This window comes from Gadus morhua, chromosome 7, assembly GCF_902167405.1.
Source record: "Gadus morhua chromosome 7, gadMor3.0, whole genome shotgun sequence".
NCBI classification, from domain to species: Eukaryota; Metazoa; Chordata; class Actinopteri; order Gadiformes; family Gadidae; genus Gadus; species Gadus morhua.
This window is the reverse complement of record NC_044054.1, coordinates 21,164,972-21,192,969: the sequence shown is the minus strand read 5'-3', so window position 1 is coordinate 21,192,969 and position 27,998 is coordinate 21,164,972. Positions and strand designations below refer to the sequence as shown.

At 41.8% G+C, this 27,998-nt stretch overlaps 1 protein-coding gene across 4 annotated transcripts in view; it reads left to right on the top strand.

The window, feature by feature from the left end:
• The window catches only part of ntm (neurotrimin), a 273,608-nt gene extending 246,055 nt beyond the window's left edge, over positions 1–27,553 (top strand). For 2 of the 4 annotated variants that reach the window (XM_030361949.1, XM_030361947.1), the window contains 6 exons: positions 2,006–2,131; positions 14,242–14,370; positions 18,334–18,454; positions 18,782–18,933; positions 19,933–19,968; positions 22,225–27,553. In XM_030361949.1, coding sequence (XP_030217809.1) covers positions 2,006–2,131; positions 14,242–14,370; positions 18,334–18,454; positions 18,782–18,933; positions 19,933–19,968; positions 22,225–22,331 — 671 coding nt within the window. In that variant the 3' untranslated portion in view covers positions 22,332–27,553. The remainder of the gene's footprint in view (positions 1–2,005; positions 2,132–14,241; positions 14,371–18,333; positions 18,455–18,781; positions 18,934–19,932; positions 19,969–22,224) is intronic. The other 2 variants (XM_030361948.1, XM_030361950.1) reach the window with 2 other exon arrangements.
• The last annotated feature ends 445 nt before the right edge of the window (positions 27,554–27,998 follow it).

Below are 27,998 nucleotides of genomic sequence, written 5' to 3'. Positions count from 1 at the left end.
ATGGCATCATTGGGGCAAAATAACTGAGCATATGTGACACTGGAATTTCTAGTTGTAGAAATAAAAATAGAAAGTCACCCACATATATCAGTACATTCGAGGTCACAGAGCAAAATGCTTTAGAAGTTGCAAACTTTTTCCTCTCAAACAAACACTTACTCCTTCTCAATTCTTACTCCTTCTCAAACAAACACTTACTCCTTCTCAATTCTTCATTGCAGCCTCACAAATGCAGAAAATCATACGCTCACATTTTGGCTACAGTTCCTACAGTGTAGCCTACATGGCGCAACAAGAATAATACATTTACAGAAATCATTAAATAGTTAGCTAATTAACATTGAACCTAAACCAATGGGATAGTATTTCAATGATAAACAGCTTCAGAGCTCCCTGCACATTCTGCATGTTTTAAGTATTCATCAATATCTTTCTCACTTGAACTTCAAAATAAAGGCGTCAAAAACTGCTATTGATGTGAGCTTTTTTTAATACACCACCCCGGCAGTGCTATTATGCTATACTGTATGTTTCAATTTAATGTTGGGATGTTCCTGGCAGGGGGATCATTGTTATAACGCGTTGTGATCTCCGTGAAAGTATTTTACACAGCCTCTGAAGAACAATGTATTACTTTGCAACCGCAAATGTTTTTGCTTTTTAATGATAAATCATGCTCCAAACTTTGTTCAAATAAATAATAATAATAGTCGTAGATAATGGATTTGTAAGATGTCGGAAAATGACAAATCATTTTTGATTTCACTATTTTTGTCATTTATGAATTCCCTCACGAGTTCTCGTTTCCTCTGATACACATTTGCGGCCCTACTACACAGTAGACCAAGCAGATGCTTGTGGAGGATAGAATCCTTAACATCATCTTCATTCATTTATTAATTAACATTCAACAGTGTAGGAGGGCGACCTTCGAACTGCAGATTTGAGAAGGATTTCCACACCATGGCAGTGGGTGAGCGGATGGAGGATCTAGACTCGTCCTGAGAGGCAAGGGGGAGATAGAGCACCACGGGTAGCCAGACCACTTAACATGGTGCACCTGCACCCAATTAGCCATCGTTAAAGGGTTTCCTGGCATTACAGAGGGCAGGCCTGCAGAGTGACATAGCCCACTCTTCAGTCACACACCGGTGATATTTGAATGAATTGTGGAGTCGCAGCTGTCCTTTGTGTGGTTGTGAGTGTGTGTGCTCTGATGAAGGCCAGTGGGCCGACATGGAGCTGCCGCTGTGTGTTCACCTGGTACGGGGACACGGTGTGATCAATGGATAAGGATCCAACAGGGCTATACACAGAAACATATTGGAATGTAATCTCAAACACACATCAGTCACTCACACAGATACGCAGCCGCCGCTGAGTTTAGGGAAGAGTGGGCGAGGAAATCGATGTTTCTTTGTCCCTTTAGTAACTCACAACTAATAACTATCTACCGCCTTTTTCATGCATTTCTTTATCTTGAGATATTGATATCTGTGCTTTATTAATACCGAGTAGATTATTAATATAAATATATATAGGCCTATATATATATATATATATATATATATATATATATATATATATATATATATAGATTTATAAATGGCAAGAGGACTGAATCTTTTTTATTTTTATTTTACTGCTTGTAATAAATTATCTTCACTCAACAAAAGCCAAGACGATCTCCATTTTCCAAGGGGGTCCGGATTTTCTGGCCACATATTGGATGAGTTCATGACTCATGATCAAACCAGTGTTGGCACTCGGTCATGTATCCCTGTGTGAGTGTATTAATGGCATGGCAGCAGCAAAGTCACACTTGGTAACATTTCATATTTTTCTTGAGCCAAACGGTAATCAGGACCAAATCCAATGATACTTTGCTTTTCTATCCTCACTGCTCAACAACGAATGAAACCAACAGCATTTTGAATGTTCTCCACAAAAAACTAACTAAAAAACTATTTTTCCCTTCTCTTTCTCCCCCACTCTTCTCTCACAGTACCGCCAAAGATCATCAACCTGTCCAGAGACCTTGTGGTAAACGAAGGCTCCAATGTCACCCTGATGTGCCAAGCCAGCGGGAAACCGGAGCCCTCAATAAGCTGGAAACTAATCTCTCCTTCAGGTAATCTATGCGCCCCGAACCCCATCACTCACTGCCACGTCTGCCTTTGACCTGTTGTGTTCTCATCCCCTCCTCTCATATCAAATTCCCTTATTTGAAGCTGCATTCATTAATTCACGTCTGATCTAGAGGACGAGAAGTAAAACTCCCAGCCCGTACCGGCGGTGCTGTGTCTTCATTCCCATATACTTGTTCTTCCAACATAGATATCACATGGCAATGAACCACACCATATATTTATAGTGTAGACTAGAGATCCTGTAAAGTTCTCACTTCGTGACACAAAAATAGAGTGCAACAGCTTGCAGGTGACTCAGGGATGACACTTTAGCTTGGTATCGACAGAGAACACCCTGGAGTTAAAAGCGAAGAGGTTCAATTAGAGCACTATTTACACCAGAGGGGGATTAGTCCAGCTGGTATTCATTCGTCCCTCTAGTCCTCTCCCTCAAATGTCGCTACTTTGCCCCTCTCTCTCTCGTGCTGTCGAGCGAGCCGTCTATAACATCGAATGAGACCCGCTGAATTATCCACTCAACCTTTCGCGTGTAATTACCTGTTTCCCAATCACCATTACGCCGTAACGGAACAAAGGACGCCAAACTAACCACATTGTAACCAAACTAATTCCACCGGGTAACTAGACGGGCCGTTAATGTTGTTGACGCTCAGAATAAATGCCAGGAGCGCGGAGGTTAGCGGCGGGGCTATTGTGCACCGGGGCCCGCTGGCGACTCGCTGGCATTGTACATGACTCAACAGCGTTTGGCACGTTGCTCTTATCTCCTACGCACAAGCACGTAGAAGCCTAATGTGCGTTCTATTTTCACATCCCGAAGGTGTCCTCGCTTCCCTTTAATCAGACGGTACGCCGGCATTGTGCACAGAGTCACATTTGAAGGCGAAGGGGGCCGCCTCACGCTTTAGTCTCTTTTATTCCCCGCGCCTTTGTCTCGTGACATGTATCTGGGGATTGAAATGTAAATATGACAGCGGTGTGACAGACCTGTCTTTTAAGGAGAACAAGGAGAGAGGGGGTAGCAATGGCTGCCCTGCCCGCCCCCCAGGAAGATGAGAGAGGGAGAGAGAGAGAGAGAGGTTTAGACTGGTTTATGCATGTTTCCTTGAGAGAAGAGGTAAGCCAGTCAGGGACGATAAGTAGTGGACTGACACCAGGGAGTTCTCTATGCAGGATAGCTGACTAAAGGGCAGCCATGATGGGCCACAGGAGGCTGCAGAGACCAGCGGCTCCGCTGCATGTATAATATATAATCATATTAAATTGTATTATATTCCAAATTCTCTGCTTGGTGGAACCCGAACCATGGTTAATGTAGATTAAAGAGCATGTTCATGGCAATTGCTAAAATAATCTCATACCTCTGCTCTGCTGCCAGGGAAGAAATATGTGAGCGTGCTTCACTACCTAAACTCATACGAGAATAATGACACCGCACAGATTGTGAACAGACTGGGAGCAGTCACAGCGATCATTAAATCATCTCTGTGTGCACGCGGACCGTGACTTGTAAGGAACTTTCGCCACCCTGCGGATTGGTAACGGCTGGGGTTAGTCTCTTTGATCTGGAACCAGTGCTTTGATATTATCAGTTACAATGACATGAACAGAATAACGCCGATCTATAAATGTTACCTTAAAATGGGATGTGGTTGCTTTATATAACTCTTCTATACCGTTATATGCATCTTTCATAACTCTATCTTATTCTTCTGTTAAGAATCAGGGTAACCTTCATTTGAAGCATCATATAATACAATATTTGAGAATACAGGGGAATAATGCAAGACTCAGGATGACAGTCTCTGCTCCCGCAATCTGTGTACTGTGGGACAGTATTTGACCTACAGTATTTACAATAGTCAGAATAATTGTAAGCAACCCCCAGATATAACTCCCAAGAGATAACTTCTGATACATTTCTGAGTTCTTCTTTTCAATTTAGTTTTTTTTTAGTTGTGCCTCAAGGACTTGGATTCCATTCTGAAAGCGTTGCCTCCAGAAGACAGGCAGAATACAGCGGAGAATCACAAACAAACTGCAACTATTCAGCCCACCTATAATGCCTGCAGACATACAAACAAGACAATCAAGGCTGAGCTCCGAGTGATTCCTTGACACGTACCCAAGAGGTGGGCATGTGTGCTTCTTGTCTCTTTCTATTGCACACTATGCTCTATGGACGGACAGCATAGCAGTCTGATGGCTGGAGGAGCCGGTTTCCACTGCTCTCCTCAGTGGAGCTGAGTCAGCCCTAAAACGGCAGGAGGTACATATGGAGAGGCTCATGGTTGACTTAATAAGAAATGGGTCCATCCGATTATTTTTGTTTGATTTCAAATTAGAAGCATAATGTTGCTTGCTATGTAGCGACTCCAACATCTGGCTCCTATCAAATAGAGGGTTCTATATACCCTGTTTGCTTTGTTGTTTACCGAATGTAATGCTGATGTCCTCCCTGAAACCCTTCGCCAAAGCATCTGCTATTCTGTATAAGGGTTGAATTTTGGAGCGAAGATAGATGATCCAATGTTAGGTTAACCTGCAATGGGACATTAAAGATTTAATGTCGGTTAACTATTCACAAAAGGGATTAGTGGTTAGAAAAATGAGTTGGGTGAAAAACCGAATAGGATGTTGAATATACTCAATAGATTCACACAACACAATACAATGTTGACGTGTATCAGCATTTACCATTATGCATCTGTGTTAGAATTGACATGAAGATGATTGGCTGGCAACTCAATGGCATTACGAGATGGTGATTCAGTAAGGCAAGGCAAGGCAACTTTATTTATATAGCACCAAACTGACTTTACTTATTGTATTGTTTACTGCCTATGCCCTTGGGCAACGACCCATGCTGAGCAGCAGCCACAGTGCCCTAGCATGTCCAATAGAGACACCGGGTACAGCAGGACACTGATTGGAGGAATTCTTCCACTTGCGAGGACTGCTGAAATGCTTTCGGCAGACGCCAGGGCTTTATATGAAAATAATTTGATGTCTGACTGTAATAAGCGGGTGGACTAACATCATTCCTGCTTTATGGCGTTCGTTTTTTCTTTTTTTTTCGATCAGGCAGTTGAAGCATTGCAGGTGTTTGATTGTCTGTGCACGTTTGCGAGCGGCGTCGATTTAAAGTGCATTACCGGCGAGAGACGTTAAGGAGTCATCCTTTGTAGGAGAACAACCTTCTCAGTTGTCGAGCAGGGGGGAGAGCATGATAAGGGTACCACTGGATTGAAACCAGGTTAGCTTTATCAGTAAATAAATTAAAGTTAAAATAGGCTCCGCTGCGAAAGCACTCGAGTAAACGCCGTGTAAATCATCTCACCGTCACAAGACTCGATGCGTTTCTTTCTTTAGCTTCAGAAAACGAATACTGTGAGCTACAGCATTCTAACCCTGTCACTTGAAGGGTATTTGGATATGGCCATTGAAGAACAAAAAAACCCTTGATGATTTATTTATACTTTCTTCATGTATTCAGAATCGTATTATTGAATGGAACCAATATTTTAATATTTTCACTTTATTTTCCAAACATCGTCGAAAGAAATGACAATCCTTGAAGAGTTTGAAGGGGAAACTACAGTTTTCATTGTAGATGTGTGACTGTGACTTTCAAGGGCGATGGGTGTTTAAGTGTCATTGTTTTTTTTTATGTACTCTGAGTTTATTTATTGAAGTTGTTAAAAATAAGCGCATTGATGAAGACATTTTAAGCACATTGATGAAGAACGATGCATTCAAGGTTAGCGGGATTACTTTGTCAACCTCTCAAAAGTTGTGAGTGCTCGTATATTGGAATTATATAGCATGAAGAAGAGCAGCCAGGTTAGAATTTGGGACCTATTTGAATAATTGTGCCATCGCACTATGTTGTTATAGTACTTTAGTATACATATAATGATAGATAAATTAAAGGTCCCATGACATGCCACCAGGTGTGGTGTGATTAGCCGTTACAAGCCGTTTTGGAAATCTGCCCCTCATGACATCACAGGTGGGCGTGTCCCCCTAGATGTGTCATGGAAAGCACACATAATGGATGTAAGATGTCTATGTATCCTCGGGTAAGACCCCAGGAACAGTGCATACTTCCGCAAACCACCAGTGCTCAGCGGCCAAGCCTGGTATTGCAGCTGTTGAAGCGGGCTGTGGTCGGGTCCCTCGATTCAAGGGGCCCAGAAGTAGATATCTCCGTTCACTCCAATACAAGTGGGGAACAGGAATGTGTCTCCGCAAAAAATGTCTGGATGTCAATCAAAGGCTCATAAATATCTTTATGTCATGTACTTAAAAAATGTAAGTTTTCTCTTTTCAAAGCGCCACCTCAAGCGTTTTATTAGCCGTTTTATGTTATTATTTTTTGCTGGAGAAGGAGGGGTGGGCAGCTGAAAGGATTCATAGTGAAACAAATGTTGTTGTTGTTGCCCGGCATTCGAGAGGGCCTAGTGCACGGCTCCGTTAACTTCTCGTGTCCGAGGTTTTTTCTTTTACTTAACATGAATGACGTTGATGGTTTTTAGGCACTGTGGTGACTTTTTATCACTAAAAGTGTTGCTCAATGACTCTCACATTCCTCTACTCGCGATCATTGCGATTCACCATTTATTGATCCATTTATTCAAAAGATCCAAAGACAAAGAACGGGTGCATTACGGTATCATTTTTATAATATTGTTAATAGCCTAATAAACATTTCAGTTGTGTTAGTATTTAATTTTTCATTTGCTTGTTTAGCTATGTATGACAGTTAACAATGTTGGTGTAGGCCTATTGCAAAGATTTATGTGGGTAGGCTACTCCAACCTCGTTGCTGATCGATATGTAACCATTTATTTGTATATAAATTATTGATTGCATTTTTCGTAAATAGTTGGATCTAATCTGTTTCATACATTTTTTTCATACATACATTTACTATGTTGTTGGTATTATGTTATATGGAGCAATCTTTCATATTTATGAAGTTAACACTTCCATGGTCGGTAAACAATGCGACTGCGATCGCTCAGACCTCTCGCTTATGATGCTACAATGCTAACAATGCTAAAAAACAAGAATATTTCTGCATCCGGTACGTCATGAACTAGGGCGTGGCTAGGCTCCCATGATGCGGAAGCATATCTCTCCTTGATGTTGCCCTGCGCTATTGAGCAGTTTGCATAGGAATGAATGGGCGCCATTTTGGAATCCGGTGTCCATTCTATAATATGTCGGTGATCGATCCACACTTCGCGATTTGACCGTTTTGAGTACGGTACACCATCCGGGTCCCTTCAGTACACTTATTTTCGCCCGATCTGAATTGGAACGCCCCACGTACTCAAACTAAGTCTAGTAAGTACGGATCGTATGGATATTGGAACACAGCACTAGTGTTCTTCTTGACTCATCGAGCAGTGTCTTTGTATTATTATGCATTCCATCGTGACGAACGTTGATTTGCTGACGAAAACACTTTACAGAAAAAAGTGTTGTCTTGTCCACCCGGTAGATTATTACCTACCGGATCCTAATTTGCCGCCAATTAGAGGCCTTCTAACGAAATAGAATACGCACGTGCCGCATGTGTAATGAACTGTTGGATGATTGTGTGTAGGAGTGTGTGGATGAACAGGGGAGAACAATTGCCGAAGACATCACAGTCACAGCCCGGGGCTCATCCCCTCCATATCCACTGTGTAACCGGTTTAATTCTGCCTCATTAAATTAGAAGCAGTTGCATCTTCCATACGCCTTTTCATGTGTCGTCACGGCACCGCGTCACTCCAAAACACACAAGCCTGAAAGATCAGCATGATTCATTCAGGAATCAATCCACACTCATGCAGTGTGCAGTCCTGAGGACACATGATCCGTTCAGAGAGAGAGAGAGAGAGAGAGGGAGAGAGGGAGAGAGGGGGAGATCCATTGGCCTTCAAACAATTGAGTTTCTGCCCACTAATCAATGTGTAATATATGCATCTTCATGACAGTCATTCTATTATAAGGCACCGTGTGGGTGGGAAACGATTTGCCACGTTTTACATATTGATGTACAAGCCTACCTTTAACACCCTATGTTGAAGAATATGTGAGGGTGTATCTGAGGGTCAACATGGCAAATTACAAAATTGCACACAACCATTGAATGTGTCGGCTTTTACTAATGCTCCCTTGGATATGTTCCAGGCACACAATAAAACGTGTGCCACGCCAACACATTCTGTGATGCGCGACACTGTGCAACAGAAAATATATATTTTTTCCCTCATTCCAATAATGAAAAATCTTAAATAGACAAATATCTTTATTCAGACGATAGTTTTAGACGTTGTGAGATCCAGTAAAATCGTCAGCGCCTGAGGCAGCCATGGTTGACTCCTCTACTCTCCAAAACCCAGTGGGCATGTTTAGTTCCCCCCCCCGCCAGGTAGAGCTGGGCTGCCGGCACCCCCGGCACCGGCTGCTGTCCACACTGCAGCCGCAGATCAAGTGCAGCTAGGCCTGGGGGCCGTTCGCTGTGGACCCACTCATAGCATGCCTTCCTGGGGAAGGGGGAAAAATAAGGGCAAAGATTGTATAAATAAATAAATAGTGTGTATGTGTCTGTGCCCAAACATGCACATGTGAGTGTGTGTAAGCCTGCCTGCCTCTGTGTCTGTCTGTCTGTCTGTCTCGGTGTGTGTGTGTGTGTGTGTGTGTGTGTGTGTGTGTGTGTGTGTGTGTGTGTGTGTGTGTGTGTGTGTGTGTGTGTGTGTGTGTGTGTGTGTGTGGGTGTGTGTGTGTGCGCACGTGGTTGTGTGTGTGTGTGTGTGAGAGAGAGACACACAGAGGGAGAGGATTGATGATATTTAAAGCTTAGCCTGAGCTCTGTAGACCTCACACACACACACACACACACACACACACACACACACACACACACACACACACACACACACACACACACACACACACACACACACACACACACACACACATTCCCTACCTTGATAGATGTCTTGGGGGCCTAGCCGTGGATCAGGGGGATCATGGGTATTTCCAGCAGACCACCACACCACCTGACTGCAGAGCTTGCTGCCTCCAGGCCGCCAGCAGCCCAAATGAACAGCCGCATGATGGAGCTCAGCCCGCCAGCAAAAGAAGTTCCCCAAGTTAAATTGCTGTGATACGGCGTGGAAAATAGAGTGTCCGCACTAAGTATTCCGAGCGGGTCTTTGTGTTAAACCTTGTCGACTCAGAGGCGTGTGGGGAAATATTGTGAGCAAAGAAACAGTGACAAACTTAATATTGTCCCGTTATCTTTAAACCTGTAATCCATAATTGATGTTGAGGATTATTTTGTGTCCCAATGCTGCTATTGTTTTTGGTGTTGCTGAAGTGACTGGAACAAGTGGACAGCATAGTTTTATTGCGTCTGACGAGAAGTTATTTTTCTTTTTTTTCGCTGTCACCAATTTTTTTTTTATAATGAACCGAAAGCTTAATCAAATGATACAGCGCTTATAATTAACCAACGTTCATTTGCAGCTAGCTGTGCAGTCAAGATACAACCAGTACATTCCGGTTACTTATGTACATGCTAATCGGCCTCAGAGCAGAATCAATAGGATATTTTTAGCATGTGCTTCACAGACCATAGCATACATGTTCAGTATGCCTGAACACACACCACGTCGCTTCCTGGTTGCGTAATTGTAATAGACAAAGGGCGCATTGTGCTTAATTCACCTTCCTTACATTTGACGCCGTGCTCAAACATAAAGGGATGCATGGTCTAACACATAGCAACGGTAGCAACGGTACTCACTGTCGCAACGCCGTCCAAATAAGCTCCAATATATGCTCTGCCGTTAATGGAGTTAAACCAAATAGTATGCTGTCACAACAGATAATCTAAGTGTGTGGCTGTTATATTAGGGGTAATAGCACCCCAAGCTATAGTGTGTGGATGCTGGCCTTTTTTTCCCCCTTCTTACCCTCCCTCCCTTCTTTAATGTTTGTTTTCTTCAAAGAGGACGATACATCAAAGCTAGCTTGGCACATTATAAAGTTCCATATGCCCAAGGCTTATAATCAGCGGGGAAAAAGGTATCTCCATATTTAAACCCTCACAGCATCCCCTCCTGGGCAAGCATAGTTTTGGGGAACGAAACACACTGCAACAAATCGATGCTGTTGTTGACGTCAACCCTGTGTGTGTGTGTGTGTGTGTGTGTGTGTGTGTGTGTGTGTGTGTGTGTGTGTGTGTGTGTGTGTGTGTGTGTGTGTGTGTGTGTGTGTGTGTGTGTGTGTGTGTGATGTTTCTGTGATTGTTGCTTTCTTTTCGTCTTCTTCTTCCACCCTGGCACTATTCCTGTTTTGGTTCTGGGTCATGTCACTAGTTATAGGTGATTCATGCTGTTATCAACACCTGAACACTGGCTGAGTTCTCGCACCTTGCTGCATGGCGTTCCGGCCGATAACATCTGACAGCGTTACTCCACGAACATACTACTTTCAGGCCGCTGTCTCCACAAGGGGGACGCTACCTCCCGCCGTATCTCCTTACTTCTCGTTTCCCCTGCCCCACTAGAGATCACTTTCTCCCTCCCTTACCTACTCTCACCCTTTTTCTCTTTGTTGATCTCTCTCTCTCTCTTTCTCACTCACTCACTCACTCACTCACTCACTCACTCACTTTCGCCCCCCGCAGCCCTTGAATCCCACCCTGACTTTGACATAACTGCCGTGTGTCCCTCCCCTCCCCTGTCCTTTATTTCTTGTTTAATCTAAATCCAGTCTCACAGCAGAGTCTCCGTCTCCTTCACACTAAATGCCCCTCCAGCCCTCAAGCATCCCTGTGCACTCTGCTAGTCCTCTTGTCATGTGCTTTTATTCCTACCGTATCCAGCTCTTCTTTGCCCACTATGCACGCACGCACGCACGCATGCACATACAGACACACACTCTCCCAATTCAGAAAATATATCCCTGTTTTGCTTGTCGTCCTTGAAAAACTCCCCCCCCCCCCCCCCCCCCCCCCCCGCCCAAAAAAAGGAACATCCTTAACAAAAGCCAAAGTTGTCGCTTTTGAGGGACCCGCCGAGGGCAGTGAGGGGCCGAAACTCAGCCTCCTCATCCAAGATCCTCGTACCTTGGCATCGCTTTATTCTTTTTGACGCTCATCTCTCTCTCATCCCTCTCTCTCTCTTTCTCTTACATCCATTTCTTTATCCCAACCGTTGTTCTCTCTCTCTCTCTCTCTCTCTCTCTCTCTCTCTCTCTCTCTCTCTCTCTCTCTCTCTCTCTCTCTCTCGCTCTTGCTCTCTTTCTCACTCTCCTGCTCTCTTTCTCTCTCTCATCCATCTCTTTTTCCCTTTCTCTCGTCCAGCTCTCTTTCCCTTTCTAAACCTCTCGCTCTCTCTCTCTCTCTCTCTCTCTCTCTCTCTCTCTCTCTCTCTCTCTCTCTCTCTCTCTCTCTCTCTCTCTGGATTTGCCTCGGCTATGTCTCTCGGACGGTGGTGACACAAGGCCATTGCTGGTAGAAAAAAGTGCAGAGACAGTGTTTTTTTTACAATGACTTTCATCCCCACAATAGCAGCAGCAGTCTACTTTCATGAGAGGCATGAAGCGAGAAAGACCTTGATTCTCTACAAGGCTGCACTCTATTCATTGCTGGAACTCGGGACAAATCGGATAATGTCCAGTGATAGAACACTGTTCGTTGTATTGAAGCTCCCTATTTGTATTCTTACAATTGTACAAAGTGGAAAATAAATGCTATGATCGACCCCGGATAAGAGATCACACCTTCATTCCATCGGAAATTGACACTGGTAGTGCTATCGTCTCGGAATTGTAGGACCAAATTAAATTGCTTCCAGGACTTAGGGTCTTTCTTTTGTGTCAAGAATTCTAATTGTATGACTGAATTCAATTCGATTTAAACCATTTGTGTGGAATCCAGTATGGGGAAATCAGATTGATTAGAAGTGGCAAGACCTGCTGGCCAGTTGGGTTGTGGTGACCGACTATGCATCATCTGATCACGATGGTGATGAGGAATCAGGGATCTCCTAGCCAGGGAACTAGACGAATATCTCACATGACATACAATGAGTGTACGTGTGCCCCATGATTGCGCCATGGAGGCATTTTCAGAAACAAAACAAAGATGGCTGTAGCTGATGTCTCACATGTTTCTTGCTTTGAGGGGTTGTAGGACTGTCCGAATGCGCCTTTTGGATAAAGCCTCTTGAAAATCGAAAAAGAACTAAGAGGTTCAAGATTAATACGCATCTGCAAATTAGTCTATAGATACTAGTTTAGGGATATCCTACTCAAGAAGTGATTTTTTTATTAATGTGTTATTTTATTCTGCATTTACTTCTGAAGAAGCATATTCATTCATTGATTCGTGCCCTCTGAGAGGCCTATACTTCTCCCCACAAGTATTTTAATTAGCCTACCAACCCATTCAATCCTACTTTCAGTGTAGGCTCAAAAAGGATGCAGCGCTTCACTTGATGGAAACAAAGAGGCCGATAATCATTTGTTTAGGAAACCCATATCCTAGATTATAGTCCCAGAGCAATTTGCCCTTATAATTCATTGTCCGTCGCCATCCGCTTGGTCTTTTCGTAACTTAGTTTGAGATTTCGGTTTTAATTAGACATGGAAGAATGACCATGTGTAACATGCCGATATATGTGCAATGTAAACAGCGGCAGAAAATGGAGTCGGAGCGAACAGTGGCTCACTTGCCAGCACCCATCAATAGCAGATGGAAAAAATGTGACATTTATTCTTTTTAAGCATTGACAGGCGAGGATTTATTTCAGATAATTATTTCGATTTATCAATCCAAACTTCCGTAGACAACTCTTCTAACTCTTTTGTCTTTTTCACTCCATGTTTGGTCATGCAAGTCATTAACCGTAAATCTGCCAATACGCGCGCAGAGAATCTAAATGGCAACATTCGTGAATAATTGGTTTGAGCAAACTAGGTGAGACGGTACAATTCTATTCCATGGCGACTTTAAGCAACTAAGCAGTTGCTTGTGCGTCACATCCATCCCAAATGGAGTTGGCTGTTTACTGCCGCCCAGCCGTCAACATTTGCTTCTGCAGCTTGTCTCCACTCAAGGAGAATGATGCTATGCTGGCATTGGCTTTGAGTGACCGTTGCGCACGCTCGTCCCTTGACTCACATTGACTTGCACAGTTCAGTGACCGCACCGCGACACGGTGAGTAAGACCATCTAGACACATCCATCCATATATGCATCGATCCATCTATCTGAATGCTGGGGGCTGTTGCCCGACGGTCTGTCGTTTTATTACATTGTTTTATGAGAGTCGAGGAGTGGGAGGGGAAAACCGACTTCATATACATCTTGTCAGTCGGAGAGGGAACGGAAACAAAGCAAAGCCATTTAAAAAGCAGACGAGAAAGATTGCTTTGAACGGCTGCTTCAGGGTGCCGGGTCTGTGGGTCGAAGCCCCCCCTCCCCCTGGCCGTGTCGTTTAAAGGTGACATTTTATACCACCAGGTGTGAGTGTGATTAGCCGTTAAAAGCCATTTCGAAAATCTTCCTTTTCTGACATCACAAGTTGGCGTGTCCGCCTAGATGCATGACGGATAGATGAGCAACGTTTGCCACAGTCAACTGGGTAGGCTGGTAGACTGATCTATCCAGCACACATCTAGGTGGACGTACCCACTTTTGATGTCAGAAGAGGCAGATTTTCAAAACAGTTGGTGATGGCTAATCCCACTCCCACCTGGTGGTATAAAAGTCTATTGGCAAGTGAACCGATGCCCCCTCCTCGTGTCACTGCTTCAGACATGCTAGAGAAGAGAGGGCAGCGAAGAGAGCATAATTGTTGCGGAGGTCCCATTGGCACTCTCCATGTCTGCTCCCACCTCCTCCTCTGCCTCGTCCAGCCTCTATGACCACAACCCTGTGACGTCTGTCTCCCATAAGACCTATTGCCACCGTCCCACTGCTGTGACGTGTTAAGAGGAAGAAACAAACTGTGAGTCACTCTTTGGACTCCAGGCCTGAATTTAGATGGTAATCTCCTTTCTGCTTGTGTTCTGCCCACAGGAGACCTGGTGTCGGACGATGAGTACCTGGAGATCCAGGCCATCCCTCGACACCGAGCAGGGACCTACGAGTGCACCGCCATCAATGAGATCGATGCCGACGTCCAGACCGTGGACATCACTGTCAACTGTGAGTTAAAGACTTACACAGCCTGGATACTCTGGGGAAGAACTGAGTAGAATATGAGCTCAAACCTACTGGATGTACTGTAGTAGAATCTGAGCTCAAACCTACTGGATATACTGTAGTAGAATATGAGGTAATACCTAATGGATGTAATGCAGTAGAATATGAGCTCAAACCTACTGGATGTGCTGTGGAAGAATATGAGCTCAAACCTACTGGATGAACTGCAGCATAATATAAACTCAAACTGACTGGATGTACTGTAGTAGAATATAAACTCAAACTGACTTACTGAAGCAATTGATAAATGGTATGGTATCACAACTACGTGTGAACTTTCAGTCACCCAGCAATTCATTAATGGAAAACAGTTTTATTTAATATTTCTTGGGCGAAAAGAAACATAACTTTACTCCTTTTTTTGTTTTACATAAAAAGTGGATAAATAAACATAAAAAGCACAGAAAATATATTAAACTGCCTGAAGTACCTGGAGTAAGGAACAATATTTATTTAAGCTTTGCGGCACAAACTACAAACAACAAAACAAGATGGTATTACTTAAAGGTTGGGTATGGAATTCGCTTTTTTGGCCATTTTTGCAAAATTACTTGAAATCCTTATCATAACCCACTTACAGCCACTGAGTTAGAAGTACTGACATGAAAATTAAACAAGTCAATCATCTGTGGAACGGGCAGGGCTCGAAAAACTCCAGCCAATGATTTCCAGAGCCACCGAGTTGCATTGGACAGTAAGTACGTCAATCAAACGGTCGTACTGCACTCCCCCTCCCCCGCGCCCCGCACGCGACCCCTTCGTGCAGTACTCGTGACCCAGAGCTCGTGACCCAGAGCAAGCTCCTGTTTGTTGTTATCCTGCGGTAGTTACTGGAACTAGTTGATCCACATTTGGACCTAGCAGTAGAAGACAATTTCCATGGCAGACAAGACGCCACCATCCCCACCACCACCACCACCACCAGCAAAGAGAAGGAAAACCCTACACTAGCCTGGCTCGCTCTCGCGCATCTGTGTTCGCGCTCGTGCATGATTGCGCGTCCAGGTACTTGGAATGGGTGAAGTCAGAGTCAGCGTTGAAGGAGAGGGGGTAGGACCATTTGAGTTGTGTATTTTCAAAATCTGCAGGCGTTTCGCAAATCCCATACCCAACCTTTAACATCTAAAAAAAGGAAGATATGGTCAATATCAGGGTTTATACCATGGTCTGGGGGAATACTCCATTCTGATTGGCTGCAGGGTGTGCATTAACCCCTGATATACGGACACCTGCTAAGTACTGTGGTTCCAGTCAAATTCTCTGTTCAGCCTTCAAAACGAGAGCTAGTAAATTGTGAAAAATGCATTAAACTGTAATCAGAAAACGCGGTTATATGCTATAGACCCTATAGTATCTGTGGTATAAAGGCTGGGACGAATTTCAAATTATAAATATTTATACCTTTATTTTGAAAGCATAGACCGTCGCAATTCCCATTGAAACAAATGGCACGGTGATTCAGTCTTCAAATCCAGAGCTGATAAATTGTGAAAAATCAATTAAACTGTAATCAGACAATGCGGTTATATGCTTTAGAACCTAGAGTATCTGTGGTATAAAGGCTGCGACGAATTTCGAATTATAAATATGTACAATGCATAACGTTAGCTCTCTGGCTCATAGCTGAGCGGACTAGAACACCTCCCGTTGCCAAGTCGTAGCTAAGGTCCGTCCTGTTTACTAGAGGAGTGAACAACGTTTCCGTTGCATAAGAACCTCACAGGAGGGTAATGATTGTTCCAGGTATTAGTCAAACCCTCAGGCGTTACCAGGGTAACAAAGTTATGGCTTGTGAAAAACTATAAATTCGGATTGTAAAACGCATACAAATATTAATGAATAGTCTTAATTTATTTTCTTTGGCAAGTGACCATGGTATAAGCGAGATAATGCCCTTCGAGGTGTCCATTATCAGGAATTAATGGACGACGCGGAGGCCTTTGAACGGTTGCCTCCGCAAAGTCCATTAATTCCTGATAATGGACATCTCGTCAGGCATTATCCCTTACGTAATTATAGTCTAGATCAGGGGTGCCCAACCTTGTTTTGTCCAGTTGATAGTGTATCGAGATCTACCAAGCCATATAGAAAGCCGTACCGTAGCCACCATTTATTGTGCAACTATATAGAACACTGTTTTGTGACACAAAGATAAAGTTTTAACAACAATAATACGTTTATTGAAGTAAATGTGGAGGTGCAAAGAATAAGCACAAGTAGGCCTAGGACTGGCCTGTAGCAACACAACAGGCAGAAAAACAACCCAAATAATACAATGCCTAATTCAAGTTGATAAAGTGGTATTTCTGCCTTAGTGGGACACCTGGCACTGAGAGGAGGAAGGTAGTCTCTCATAGTCCGGACAGTAGCAGCTGAGTGCCAGCCGTAAGCAGGCTGCAAGGTGGTCATTCATGGTTATGGTCAAGGTCATGGTGTGAAAAGGCAGACTCACACAAATATGTTGATCAAAAAAGTGCAGTCAAATTCTGTGCAGTTTGCACAGAATTTGTACCCCAACCTCATAATGAGGTTGGGGTACTTGTCTTACTGCAGTAGATTCCAGAATTGGATCTTCATACCAGGTGTTGCTCTGGATTTCAGCTCAATGTCATTTTGCAGTGATAGGATCTCATTCTCAATAGCACAGATATCCAGGTTGAAGAGTGATGCCACTTTGGACGTTATACAATCCACATCTATATTTTCACCAAATGCCCTTTCGAGTCCTTAGTTACAACCTAGCAACCATACCCCGCATGCGCAGATAGAAAGGGGCGCGTGATTTTTTTTTCCCAGGCAACACACTTTCTTTAAGACTCATTATATCAGAGAATATCCCCGTCAGTTCGGCCGCGGCGCAATGAATGAATAAAAATCCTAAAAAAACAATTATTTTGACAGATGTGCCCAAAGTTACTACTTTACAACCTCGTTGATGACCAACCATTAGAAAGAAATGTACTTTTAAATCAGCCTTGGGTGAAATCTTTCCTGCTGTCAGCTCCCAGACCGTAGTCGAGGAGCACAGGAGAGACGTTCCCTCCAGGGCCGATGTTCTCTCGGGGGTAGCACCCTTCACTTCGACCGGCAGTGGGTCTGCTTATAGGTCGGAATGAAGCGGCCACCGATTATTGAAAGGCTGGGTGCTTTATTCGTAGTTTCACTGACTTAACAGTAGACGTTTGCACAGACACAACCGGACTCGTTCATTCAATAAACTGACATGCGAAACCGCTCGCTCAACTCGCTTGTCCACTCAATCGCTGTCACTCACACACACACTAGCATTCTCGCGCACACACATACGCTACTCTCGTATCAGAAGCATAGTGTGTGCTGAATGCATGTTCATGATACACTTCCTATAGGGGGTAACTACATTGGCATGACACCGGCTTCCTCCATCAAAACATTTCTCGCGATCGACTCCAACTCAACCCGCAATCGACTGGTAGACCGCGATCGACTGGTTGGGCACCCCTGGTCTCCCTCCAAAAAAGCTGATATTTAAAACTCATCTGATAATGCCAGCAGCAGGCATAAAGCTTAGACCAGCTTATTCTCTAAAGAAAGGTTTTGGCAAAGCACAAAACAAAACTGGCAGGAAAAAATGCTTGGGGTGTCTTATAGTTAATAAGCACGTATCAAGTAACTAGACATATTCATATCCAACACTTTGCTGTGACTGAAAAAGTCCTTGGTTCAACCCCCAATGTCCCCCAACCTAACCTTCATACGTCCTTGGGCAACATGCCCAAACGTACCCATACCAACTCCTGCATAAGCTCTTAACTGTATTCACACTCATACTGATTATACAGTAGGATTTTTGCTGCAGTGCAGCTCAGACCAGGGCGCTCCACTGACCTCTGCCCAGGGTATTGACCATATATGGTGTTCCTACAGATGCTCCCAGTGTGTCAGAGGGCAGAGACATTGGCGTGACTCTGGGCCAGATAGGGGTGATGGAGTGTGAGGCCGACGCGGTGCCAGAGGCGGACTTCGAGTGGTACAAAGACGACAGGAGGTAACGTAGTGTTTGTGGGTACTTGTGTTTTAACTGTTGGTGGTTTGTTTCCGTTAATCATATGGGGTCCAATGCTACATGTCCTTCCCTCACTCGTTCAACTCACTTTTCTGTTTCTCTTCACTGTCCATAATGCCGTAACAAACCCATAAAATGTAAATAGTATAAAACAATTTTATTTAACTAGCATATTTGAAATGATATATTTTACATGTTTATTATTCAAAGGGAAATCATGAATATATTCAGTTAAAAGACAAACTGTGCCCTACTGATTGCATCAGCCGTGTGATTTGTCTAAATATGTACGAAAATGTTATCATTCAGGATCTATAATGGCTTCGAGGGCATGGAGATTGAGACCAGCGACTCTCTGTCCAAGCTGACCTTTTTTAACGTTTCCGAGGGTGACTACGGTAACTACACCTGCATCGCTCTCAACAAACTAGGGAGTGCAAACACAAGCTTTCTCTTGTATGGTGAGTACAGCCGCTATATAACATTGTGAATGTTAGTTGCATCGTGAATGTTAGTTACATCGTGAATATTAGTTACATTGTGAATACAAGTTAAATTGTAAATGTTAGTTACATTCTCAATGTAGGTTACATTATGAATGTTAGTTAAATTGTCAATGTTGGTTACATTGTAAAAGTTTGCTACATTCTCCATGTTAGTAACATTGTGAATGTTAGTTCAATTGTCAATGTTAATAACATTGTAAATACTAGCTACATTTTCAATGTAAGTTACATTGTGAATGTTAGGTACTGTGTAAATGTTAGTTACGTTCGCAATGATAGCTACATTGTGAATATTAGTCAAATTGTGAATGTTAGTTACTTTGTATATGTTAGATACATTCCCAATGCTAGTTACAATGTGAATGGTAGTTGCATTGGCATAATGACATATATCATGATGCACACTTCATTCTTAAAAGTATAGTGCAAAGTTAAACAAAAAAAGGTCAGAAAGATTTCTCCATGATTTGTTAGGGCAATGCCAACTTATTTCAAACCTGCACCATGTAACTTTTCCACTCCTGCTATTTATTCCATTCATGTATATCTGACCTATAAAGTTCCTTAAGACTAAAACGCAGCCATCCACAGGTCAATCCATCCAGAGAATGTTTCTCTATCTATCGTTCTACTCTGATCCACCTTTGACCCCCCCCCCCCCCTCCCCCCTAGCTAAAACTGTAGCTACCACTGAAGCCCTCAGGTGCTATTGATAGTAAAACGTACATGGTGCAGGTTTAAATATTGACTTAAATGTTTTCTATGTTTTAAACCAGACACTACACATACAATATACACACACCTGCTGCAACTACTTTATATGAAAATGTCATTCTACCACGTATTTGTCATGCCCTGCACAAGTTTCCTTCCTCCAAGTCTGGTCTAGTCCATGATGTGTGGCTGTTTTGTTTGTTGATGTGTCACTCTGTTCCATTTGTTCCGCTGGTATAGAGGTAATTGAACCCACTAGCTCAACACTGTTGCAAGGTTAGTACTCTGCCGAAGGCGGACTGCATGCGCCTCCGCAACCTGTCTTGCATCCAAACGGCTCTACTGCATGCTAATTCTGCCATAAGCATGGCCATTTTCACAAACTAGGGATACTTACTTTCTCTTGCCAGCGTTTCTGCGCGGGCAGAGAGCAACTGGGTCCGAATCGGGCGGGGAAACAGTAACTTGGATATTGGATTTTTGATCCAATTTCCGAGATGCTAACGAGGAAAAGCATGGCCGTCTCCTCTGTTATTTAAATTTTAGTAAAAACAAAAGGGCGTAAATATTAGTCTCATCTTTAAACTTTCCATACAACTACCTGTTTATACCTGACCTAATGTCAATAAGGTGAGGTGACTCTCATGAGGAATACATTTTAGTTCCTGTGGAAATGGTCTGTTTATGTTTGGCTAACTGTTGTTTTTGTTTTTTTGTCTTTGCGAACCTAACCACCTGTCTCTGTGGCATGACTTCATTATTGTAAATGTTTGCTCTTTCCTCATGTAAGTATATATTTTAAGCTTTTTCTGACCTCAGTTATTGGTAGTCATTGTTACATGCACTGAAGTAAAATGAAACATTTGGGCTCGTGCTTTGTAGCAGGTTACTTTCTACAATTAGTATGTCGTAGATACCACAGAAAGATATAAAAATTCATACTGGTACCATCTCGTTGATCATTGTATCCATGTTACTGCCAAGTAAAGTGTCCGTTCATCAAATCCCATTTAAAGCATCATGATTACATTACATGAATATGGGTCTGGTTGAGGGCTTAATTATTAATCATTTGAAAGACTGTGGATAATCCAGTTATCAGCCTAATTAGCTGGGCGTCCTTTGCAAGTGAGGTACATGGATGTTTAAAGACAAAATAACATTACATTTTGTCCTACTATTTATAGCCATTTAAACCCATTGAAATAGGAAAGCTTACGGTTTAAAATAATTTGGCAACATTTTGTTTATTAGAGTACGTTTATCACTGGATGAGGTTCCTAATTAATTCACATTTCTATAAGACATTTTTAAGCAAGCCATACACTGTTGAAAAAAAAGAAGGAATCGATTTTTGCTCATCCCTTGAAATCAAATATATATATCATGTTTGATCAGTGTCCTTCAGCCAGACACTCCTTTCCACTAACCCTCCCAATGTCTGCTCGCTTGTCTGTTAGTCCAGTATGCAGCAACCTCCCTCGGGGTTGGAGCAATGGAAGGAAATACATCCCTGTGCTGGTCGATTTAAGTATCAAATTAATGAAACATGTCTGGCAGGACGTTCCAGCCAACACCACCACAGTATTACATTTGTATAAGATGTCTTACACGAAATTTCCCAGCTAACGCAGCCCAAAACATTATCATATTTTCCTTTTTACATTTTTAATCAGAGAAAAGCCCGCCATTCTCACTCGCAAGCACTCAGGGCAGAGCCAACAGCCTTTTCTTTCTTTGTGTGATGTTGAGAAAGGGTTGCTTTTGATGCAGTTATAGGAGTCTACAAGGATATATGGCGGCAGACCGAGTCTATTGGATCATCCGTCTGAACACGTGATAATAACAGTGTTTTAAGTACTCTGACGCATTACACGCTAACATAAACCCAGAATTAACAGATGAAAGAACCCTGGAGATGGATGAATTGTCACCCATTTTGCTTACACCTACTCAATATTTTGAAGAAGAATCGCAGGTTTTCTTTTATTTTGTTGCCGTCAAATAAATACATTTAACCTTCTATCTTAAAATATCTAGGAGCATTCAATCTAATTTTGGTTTGATAGGTTTTGGAAAGATCTACTTATTATGCAATTAATTTAATAAAATAATAGTAATTGTCTGGCCTTTTATTTTGTTGCCATCAAATAATTACATTTAACCTTTTATCTTGAAATATCTAGGAGCATTCAATCAAATTTTGGTTTGATAGGTTTTTGGATTAATTTAATAATATAATAGTAATTGTCTGGCCTTTTGAAGTCCATTGAAGTTCTTTACCTAGACATAATCTACCAGAAAACCTTTAAAAAAAAAATCGGACCAGAATATGATTGTTTTTTGGCCCTTAGTCCTCCTGTCACCTATAATAGTCAAACAATATCAAGGGTTAAAAGAAGGATGTTCCAACAGAGCACCTTTCATTGACCTTAGCCACAGGAAAACTGGAAATGCTAAAAGTCATGTTTAGGTGTGAAACCTCATCCTGATGCATCTCTATTCCTCCTCCTCCTCCTCCTCCTTGTTCAGGGCCGAGAGCAGTTCAGGATGGAAGCGGTGGAGTGCAGGGCATGCACTCACCCTCCTGTCTTCTGCTGCTCCTCATAGCCATGCTGCCGTTACTGCTCCGAATCTGAACACCCGATGGCTGAGGGAACACAGTGTGTTTTTGGCGTGTGTTTGCGGGTGTATGTGTGTATTTTCTTCCCTCTCAACTGGAATAATGAACTGCATAAGGTATCCCACCATATCATCACGTTGACCGACCCCCCCGAGAAAAAAAAGAGGAAAATATTGTATGTTTTTCTGTTCATTTGATCAAATTAAGTACAGTATTTCAGTTTTGGGGGATGTAACACGTTTTACAATTTTATGTTATTATATTATGTTAACATGATTTCTTCCCTAAATTATAATACAATGCCCTATTGTTTTTGTTTTTAAGTTGAAAAAAAAACTCTTAAATATGGTGATTCCTATTCAGATGGTCTTAAGTAAAAAAAAGTGTTTTACAGGTATTCATTTAAATGCAAATGTATAGCAAGTGCGAGAGGTTAACCACCATCAAAGGTGAGAGTGGTTAAGTTGCCCAATGGCAACTTCTATTCTTGTCATGTTTTAATGTATACAAATTATGATTCTAACTGTTTGACAGAGCATACTGTTTTTTTATTTTTTTTCCTTGAGATTCATAATGATATATACTTTTATTTGTGATATATTTTATGTGTAACAGATACTTTAAGATGGGGAAAATGACTTAAGATGTAATTATTTAGGAAAATAGCCTAGTTTAATTCTTTTTTTACAAAACAGTCGTTCACAACATGGTGTAAAGAATAACTAAGTAGTTCCAGATGGATGGAAGTATATGAAGTTTTGTCTTTGCCATTGTGTGGAGTAAGATAAGTACAATTTTAAGAAAATACATTTTACTCACATGCCCTTTACGTACTGAAATGTTTTACAAACACGTGTGTGTGTGTGTGTGTGTGTGTGTGTGTGTGTGTGTGTGTGTGTGTGTGTGTGTGTGTGTGTGTGTGTGTGTGTGTGTGTGTGTGTGTGTGTGTGTGTGTGTGTGTGCGCCCGTAAAAGACCCAGTTCATGTTAGGAAAATATAATGATCATAATAAAAGAACATGCCTTGCATGCATTAAGAAACCAATGCCCCAAAGACTGAAGCTGTTTTTACCACACAGTAAATTAGTAGTGCGCCTATTTTGTACCCCTAACAAAAACTAAAGAAGAGGTTAAAAAAATGTAAGTTAAAGTTCAAAGTTAAAAAAAAAACATTTTGTTGTAACCATAACAGAAGATTATAATCAATCAATATCATACATTTTGTGGTCAGGCGGCAGCGTGGTGGATTTCATTTCACTAATTATTCTTGTGTTATTGTGTCGGACGTTGAGGAGACTGCAGGCTTTTGTGTCCCCTTGATCAGCTTGAAGGACAGCTGTATTCATGAGACGACACTGAGCAAAGCATAGTATCACTGCGATATCACGGTGAGGGAAGAGACGCATACAGGATAAGGTGCATCGTACACAAGCAACCCTGTGGTTTCATTCAGTGTTGTTGAATTAGATACATGTGTGTATATATATATGTATATACATGTATGTATGTATATATATATGTGTATATTTATGTTGGTAAACATATATATACCCTTTGAGAGGCAATTAAATGCCACTAAAAATTAGAGGAGACACTTGATGAAACATCTGCTCTATATACGTAGTTTAGACAACAAGCTGTCTCCTTAACCCCTTTGATAGCATTTGAGAGGCAATTAAATGTCACACAAATTGGAGGAGATACTTGATTAAACATCTGCACTATATACGTAGTCTAGTCAACAAGCTGTCTCCTTTACCACTTTGTTTGCTAACAAGCTAAGAATGACTTCAGGATCACAAAGGAGCAGCAGAGGTGTTGATTGAGAAGACTCTATGTTTTTGTTAATTGGTGATATATATACATAGAGAGAGAGCAAACTTGCTCTGTTCTCTTATTTTGTTAGGGTATTCAGAGTTGCTTGAATAGCAACAAAACATTCCACAACATGTATAGTTTTAAAAACATTATGATTTCGGTAAGCCACCAACTACACTCAGAACTCTTGAAAATCTCTTCTTTTTTTTTTCAAGATTTGGACTTGTTACATAAATTCTGAATACTGCAAATATTAATACATTCCACCTGTATCTTTTTTGTATGAACTCTAAACTATTAATCAACATTATTGGTGATAGGCCGTTATAACACAGTTCAAATCACATTGGTGTTTTAGAAGATCTTATTCCCAACTAGATATTAAGCAGGACTATAATTGCAGATTGTTTTTTTGCAAATGTTTGTGTATATAAAAGGAAGGAAGGAATTGAAGATACCACTTAGGAGACTACCAAAATTGGATGACAACAAGGACCAAAAATGTGTCACATTTTCGAATTAGTCATCGTTTCTGGCATCATGGTACCACAGTTGGTGATTTGCCCGCTTGCATAGAGCCTACACCACCAGAGCACAGAATGTAGGTCTCTAAGCCCACGTGCAGAATGCATATTCTGCAGAAATATTTCTAAATGAGGTTCCCCAAGAAGTGGAAAGAAAGTTGAGGAGTAGGAAAGTTGTCCCTAATATATGCAGAAACTCAAAGTTTGCTGGTTAAGCTTCATTTAAGTGAAGAAAAGCCTCTTATAGCTTTCCATTTTTTTGGTCATTGAAATCATCCATGCTTGTCAAAAACGTCACAATTTCTAAAGAAAATACATCATTGTAGTATCAAACTTATTAGCTACAGAGCAACCAATGCAGTCAAAGGGTATATGTTGTGTGTATGGTGAATTGGGTACCTAGGTGTATCAGGCAAGATTATCTGTACAACTCACGACAAGATCCTTATGTGATCCCTACCTTTCTACTTTTAATCATTTATGCAAAAAAACGAAACAAAAATGATTACCTTGTTGTGTGCAAATTAAAATGACATGTGATAAAACATACTTATATTACCCATTATATGACTAAATGTGGTATCTTAAATTGTTGTAATCACAATTAGGATGCTCCTCGAGTTGTAAACCTCGGTTTTTTTTTAAAGTTTTCCTCTATTTTTCTGACTTCTGACACGTAACATACACCCCTGTTTGGAAGAACACTTCACTCTGTTTATTTGTAAAAGAAAAATAAATATTGTACTTTTTTTGTTAGGCAGACAAATTCGCATTTTATATAGTCGGGAAATATTTGTCCTAAACCATCGCAATGTAAGAGATGGAAGCAAACTTTGAGGTCTGAAGACCGTAAAAAAATGTGCTTTCTGCCTGTGGGCTCCATCTTTTCTACATCCGCTTGCTGTTACGACACAAGTGGCAGCGGGAGAAACAAAGTCAAAGGGTATAATCAAACTTTGAGACTGAACTCTTCAGCTTAGCCTGCTTCTTAGGGTGGCCCCCATGCAGTCTGAGACTCTGCTGCTTATAGAAGTGTGCGGCTCTCGCGTGGTTTAGGCACATTCGAGGCACAAATACAGTAGAATAATGATGCATTTTTTTCTATATCTGAGTCACTGGTAAATATTGAAACTAATTATGTTCACCGTGTACTCTTCTTTGAGTCAACAGAGTGGTTCATGCATCTCCATCAATACAATAAGCTGTGAATAGAAAATAACAAAAAAACATGCATGTCATTATGACTTGCTTTCTGTAGCAACACTAGCAACAGCTGCTGCTAATGATGCTAGGCCTCCTTTTTGGAAGAGTCTGAAATTAGATGTCATGCTTAATTTGAAATTTGTTTTAACAAATAACAGTTGAGTCGGGTAATTGGCCACCCCTATTGTTATGGCCTTTTTACATTAACTTTTGTTAATTAGGCAGGGAGATATTTTTCAAATTTTCCCCGAAATTAGATGGTAGTCCTTTCTTTCATCGTAATATTTAACAATGAAGAAATATGGTATTTATAAATATTTCTTATATATTTTGTTCTGAGAAGTCTTCTAAACTGTAATTAAATGAAAAACTGTAGTGCTTGGGTATGGTTGATATGTTAACGCTCTGATTTGCATCCATAGTTGGGTCTATGTTGGGTGTACAGTTGATATATTTGATAAAAGGTTCAAAAGACTCCCCCTGCCCCCCCCCAACCTCCCTCCCTCCATCGTATTTCAAGAAGTGTTTCAGAGGCAAGCAGCCATCTTGAAAAATGCTGATCTATTGATTTGAGGGAGACACAAAAAAAAAAAAACAGGGCTTGTATTTGAGCTGCCCTCGACCACTATTGACTTTAGGTGTTGTGTGACATTTGTTCGACTTACATTGAAGTGCGGAGGAGAATCTATATTTAACGTGTACTTGCGTCAGACAAGACAATTCAAACTGGTGTCACGGTAACCTGAGGTATTATGGTAGCAGATGAAGTCTTCGGTTCGGATGTTAATTTCCACATATCGTAACACTCTTGCCAGTTCACAAGGCTCCAGTTGTGTCGGAGTGCTTTGAAAAATGGACTGAGAATTAACATTCTGTTGGACTCCCTGCAATGTATAGCATTGTTGATTTATTTGTATTTTCTTTATGAAAAGTGTGTGCTCATATTTAAGACTGACAATAATAAACTGTTGTATCTTAACACCAAGCTTTTGTTGAGCTTTGTTGAGTGTGGGCAAGAAAAAAAAACGTAGTGTTGTTTTGTCTTTTTATCCTCAACCTCTAAAAACATGAATGTTAAAATGTGTCTGTGCAACCAGTCATATCATCAGCTACAATGCCCCTGAATCCAATGATCTCAGCCAATCAGGAGGAGGATTTGAAAAAACCTCTCTATCACCGCCAGTGAGGGCGCCAACCCACCCCCCCCATTCCCCCCTGGAGCCTTTGCTTTTGAAGTTCATGGTGTCTATGCTACCCTTGGAAGACCTCCTTCTAGACTTTAGTATAGCCTTGTTATCCCTCACACCCCCTCTCTCTCTCCTGCCATTGTGTCATTAGCACAGGGCCGGGGCTGCGCCACGGCAACGCTTTATCCACTCCACAACAATGGCAACTAGCCAGAACCCTGGGAGCCCTATTGATTCCTTTAAAGTCCCCGCAAGTCCTAACCTTGGGATTGGTCTTGTTGTGGTCTGTCCACTACATTGCCAGCGGACGCTAACAGCTATGGTGTTCTGTGCTCTTACCTCCCTCCCCGACCTCGGAGCACGCGGTGTCTTTTTTAAAAGGTTTGTGAGATTATTCACACCGGCTTGTAGGAGCAAGGTAGAGCAGTGCAGATAGAGCTGTTCCCCCAAGGAGGATTCACATTGTAATCATGTGTTGAATATGCAAATTAAACAATACTGTTTGTATCATGTCTTTACCTATGTGTGCAATTATTGCTACTTGTTAAGAGTTATTTTCATTTCTAGATTAGACCTTCTTTTTCATTTTCTAGAGCAACACAAAGTAAGTCAACTTGTTCAGTTTTTTGAGATCATAAATATAAAATCACGATGCAAAATACTTTTACACGGTGGCTTTTTCTTAATGTTTGCTGATAGTTTGTTTACCTTTGATGCAGAAGGTAGGTGGGATGCAACTGTCTCAGGGTTGTGTGTATTCACAGGAGGGAAAAGTGGAATCTGTGATTAACCAATGTTCAGGTAGGAGGATCTCGGCTACCCGCAGCAGAAAGTGTGGGCTTTGGTGTTGCGATTTATGTCCAACTTTCCTGCCGGGTGGCTGGAAATAACATTCTCTGTGTGATGGTTGCACCTTGGAGCTCAGTTGGGATCAGGTTCAGAGGTCAGGAGT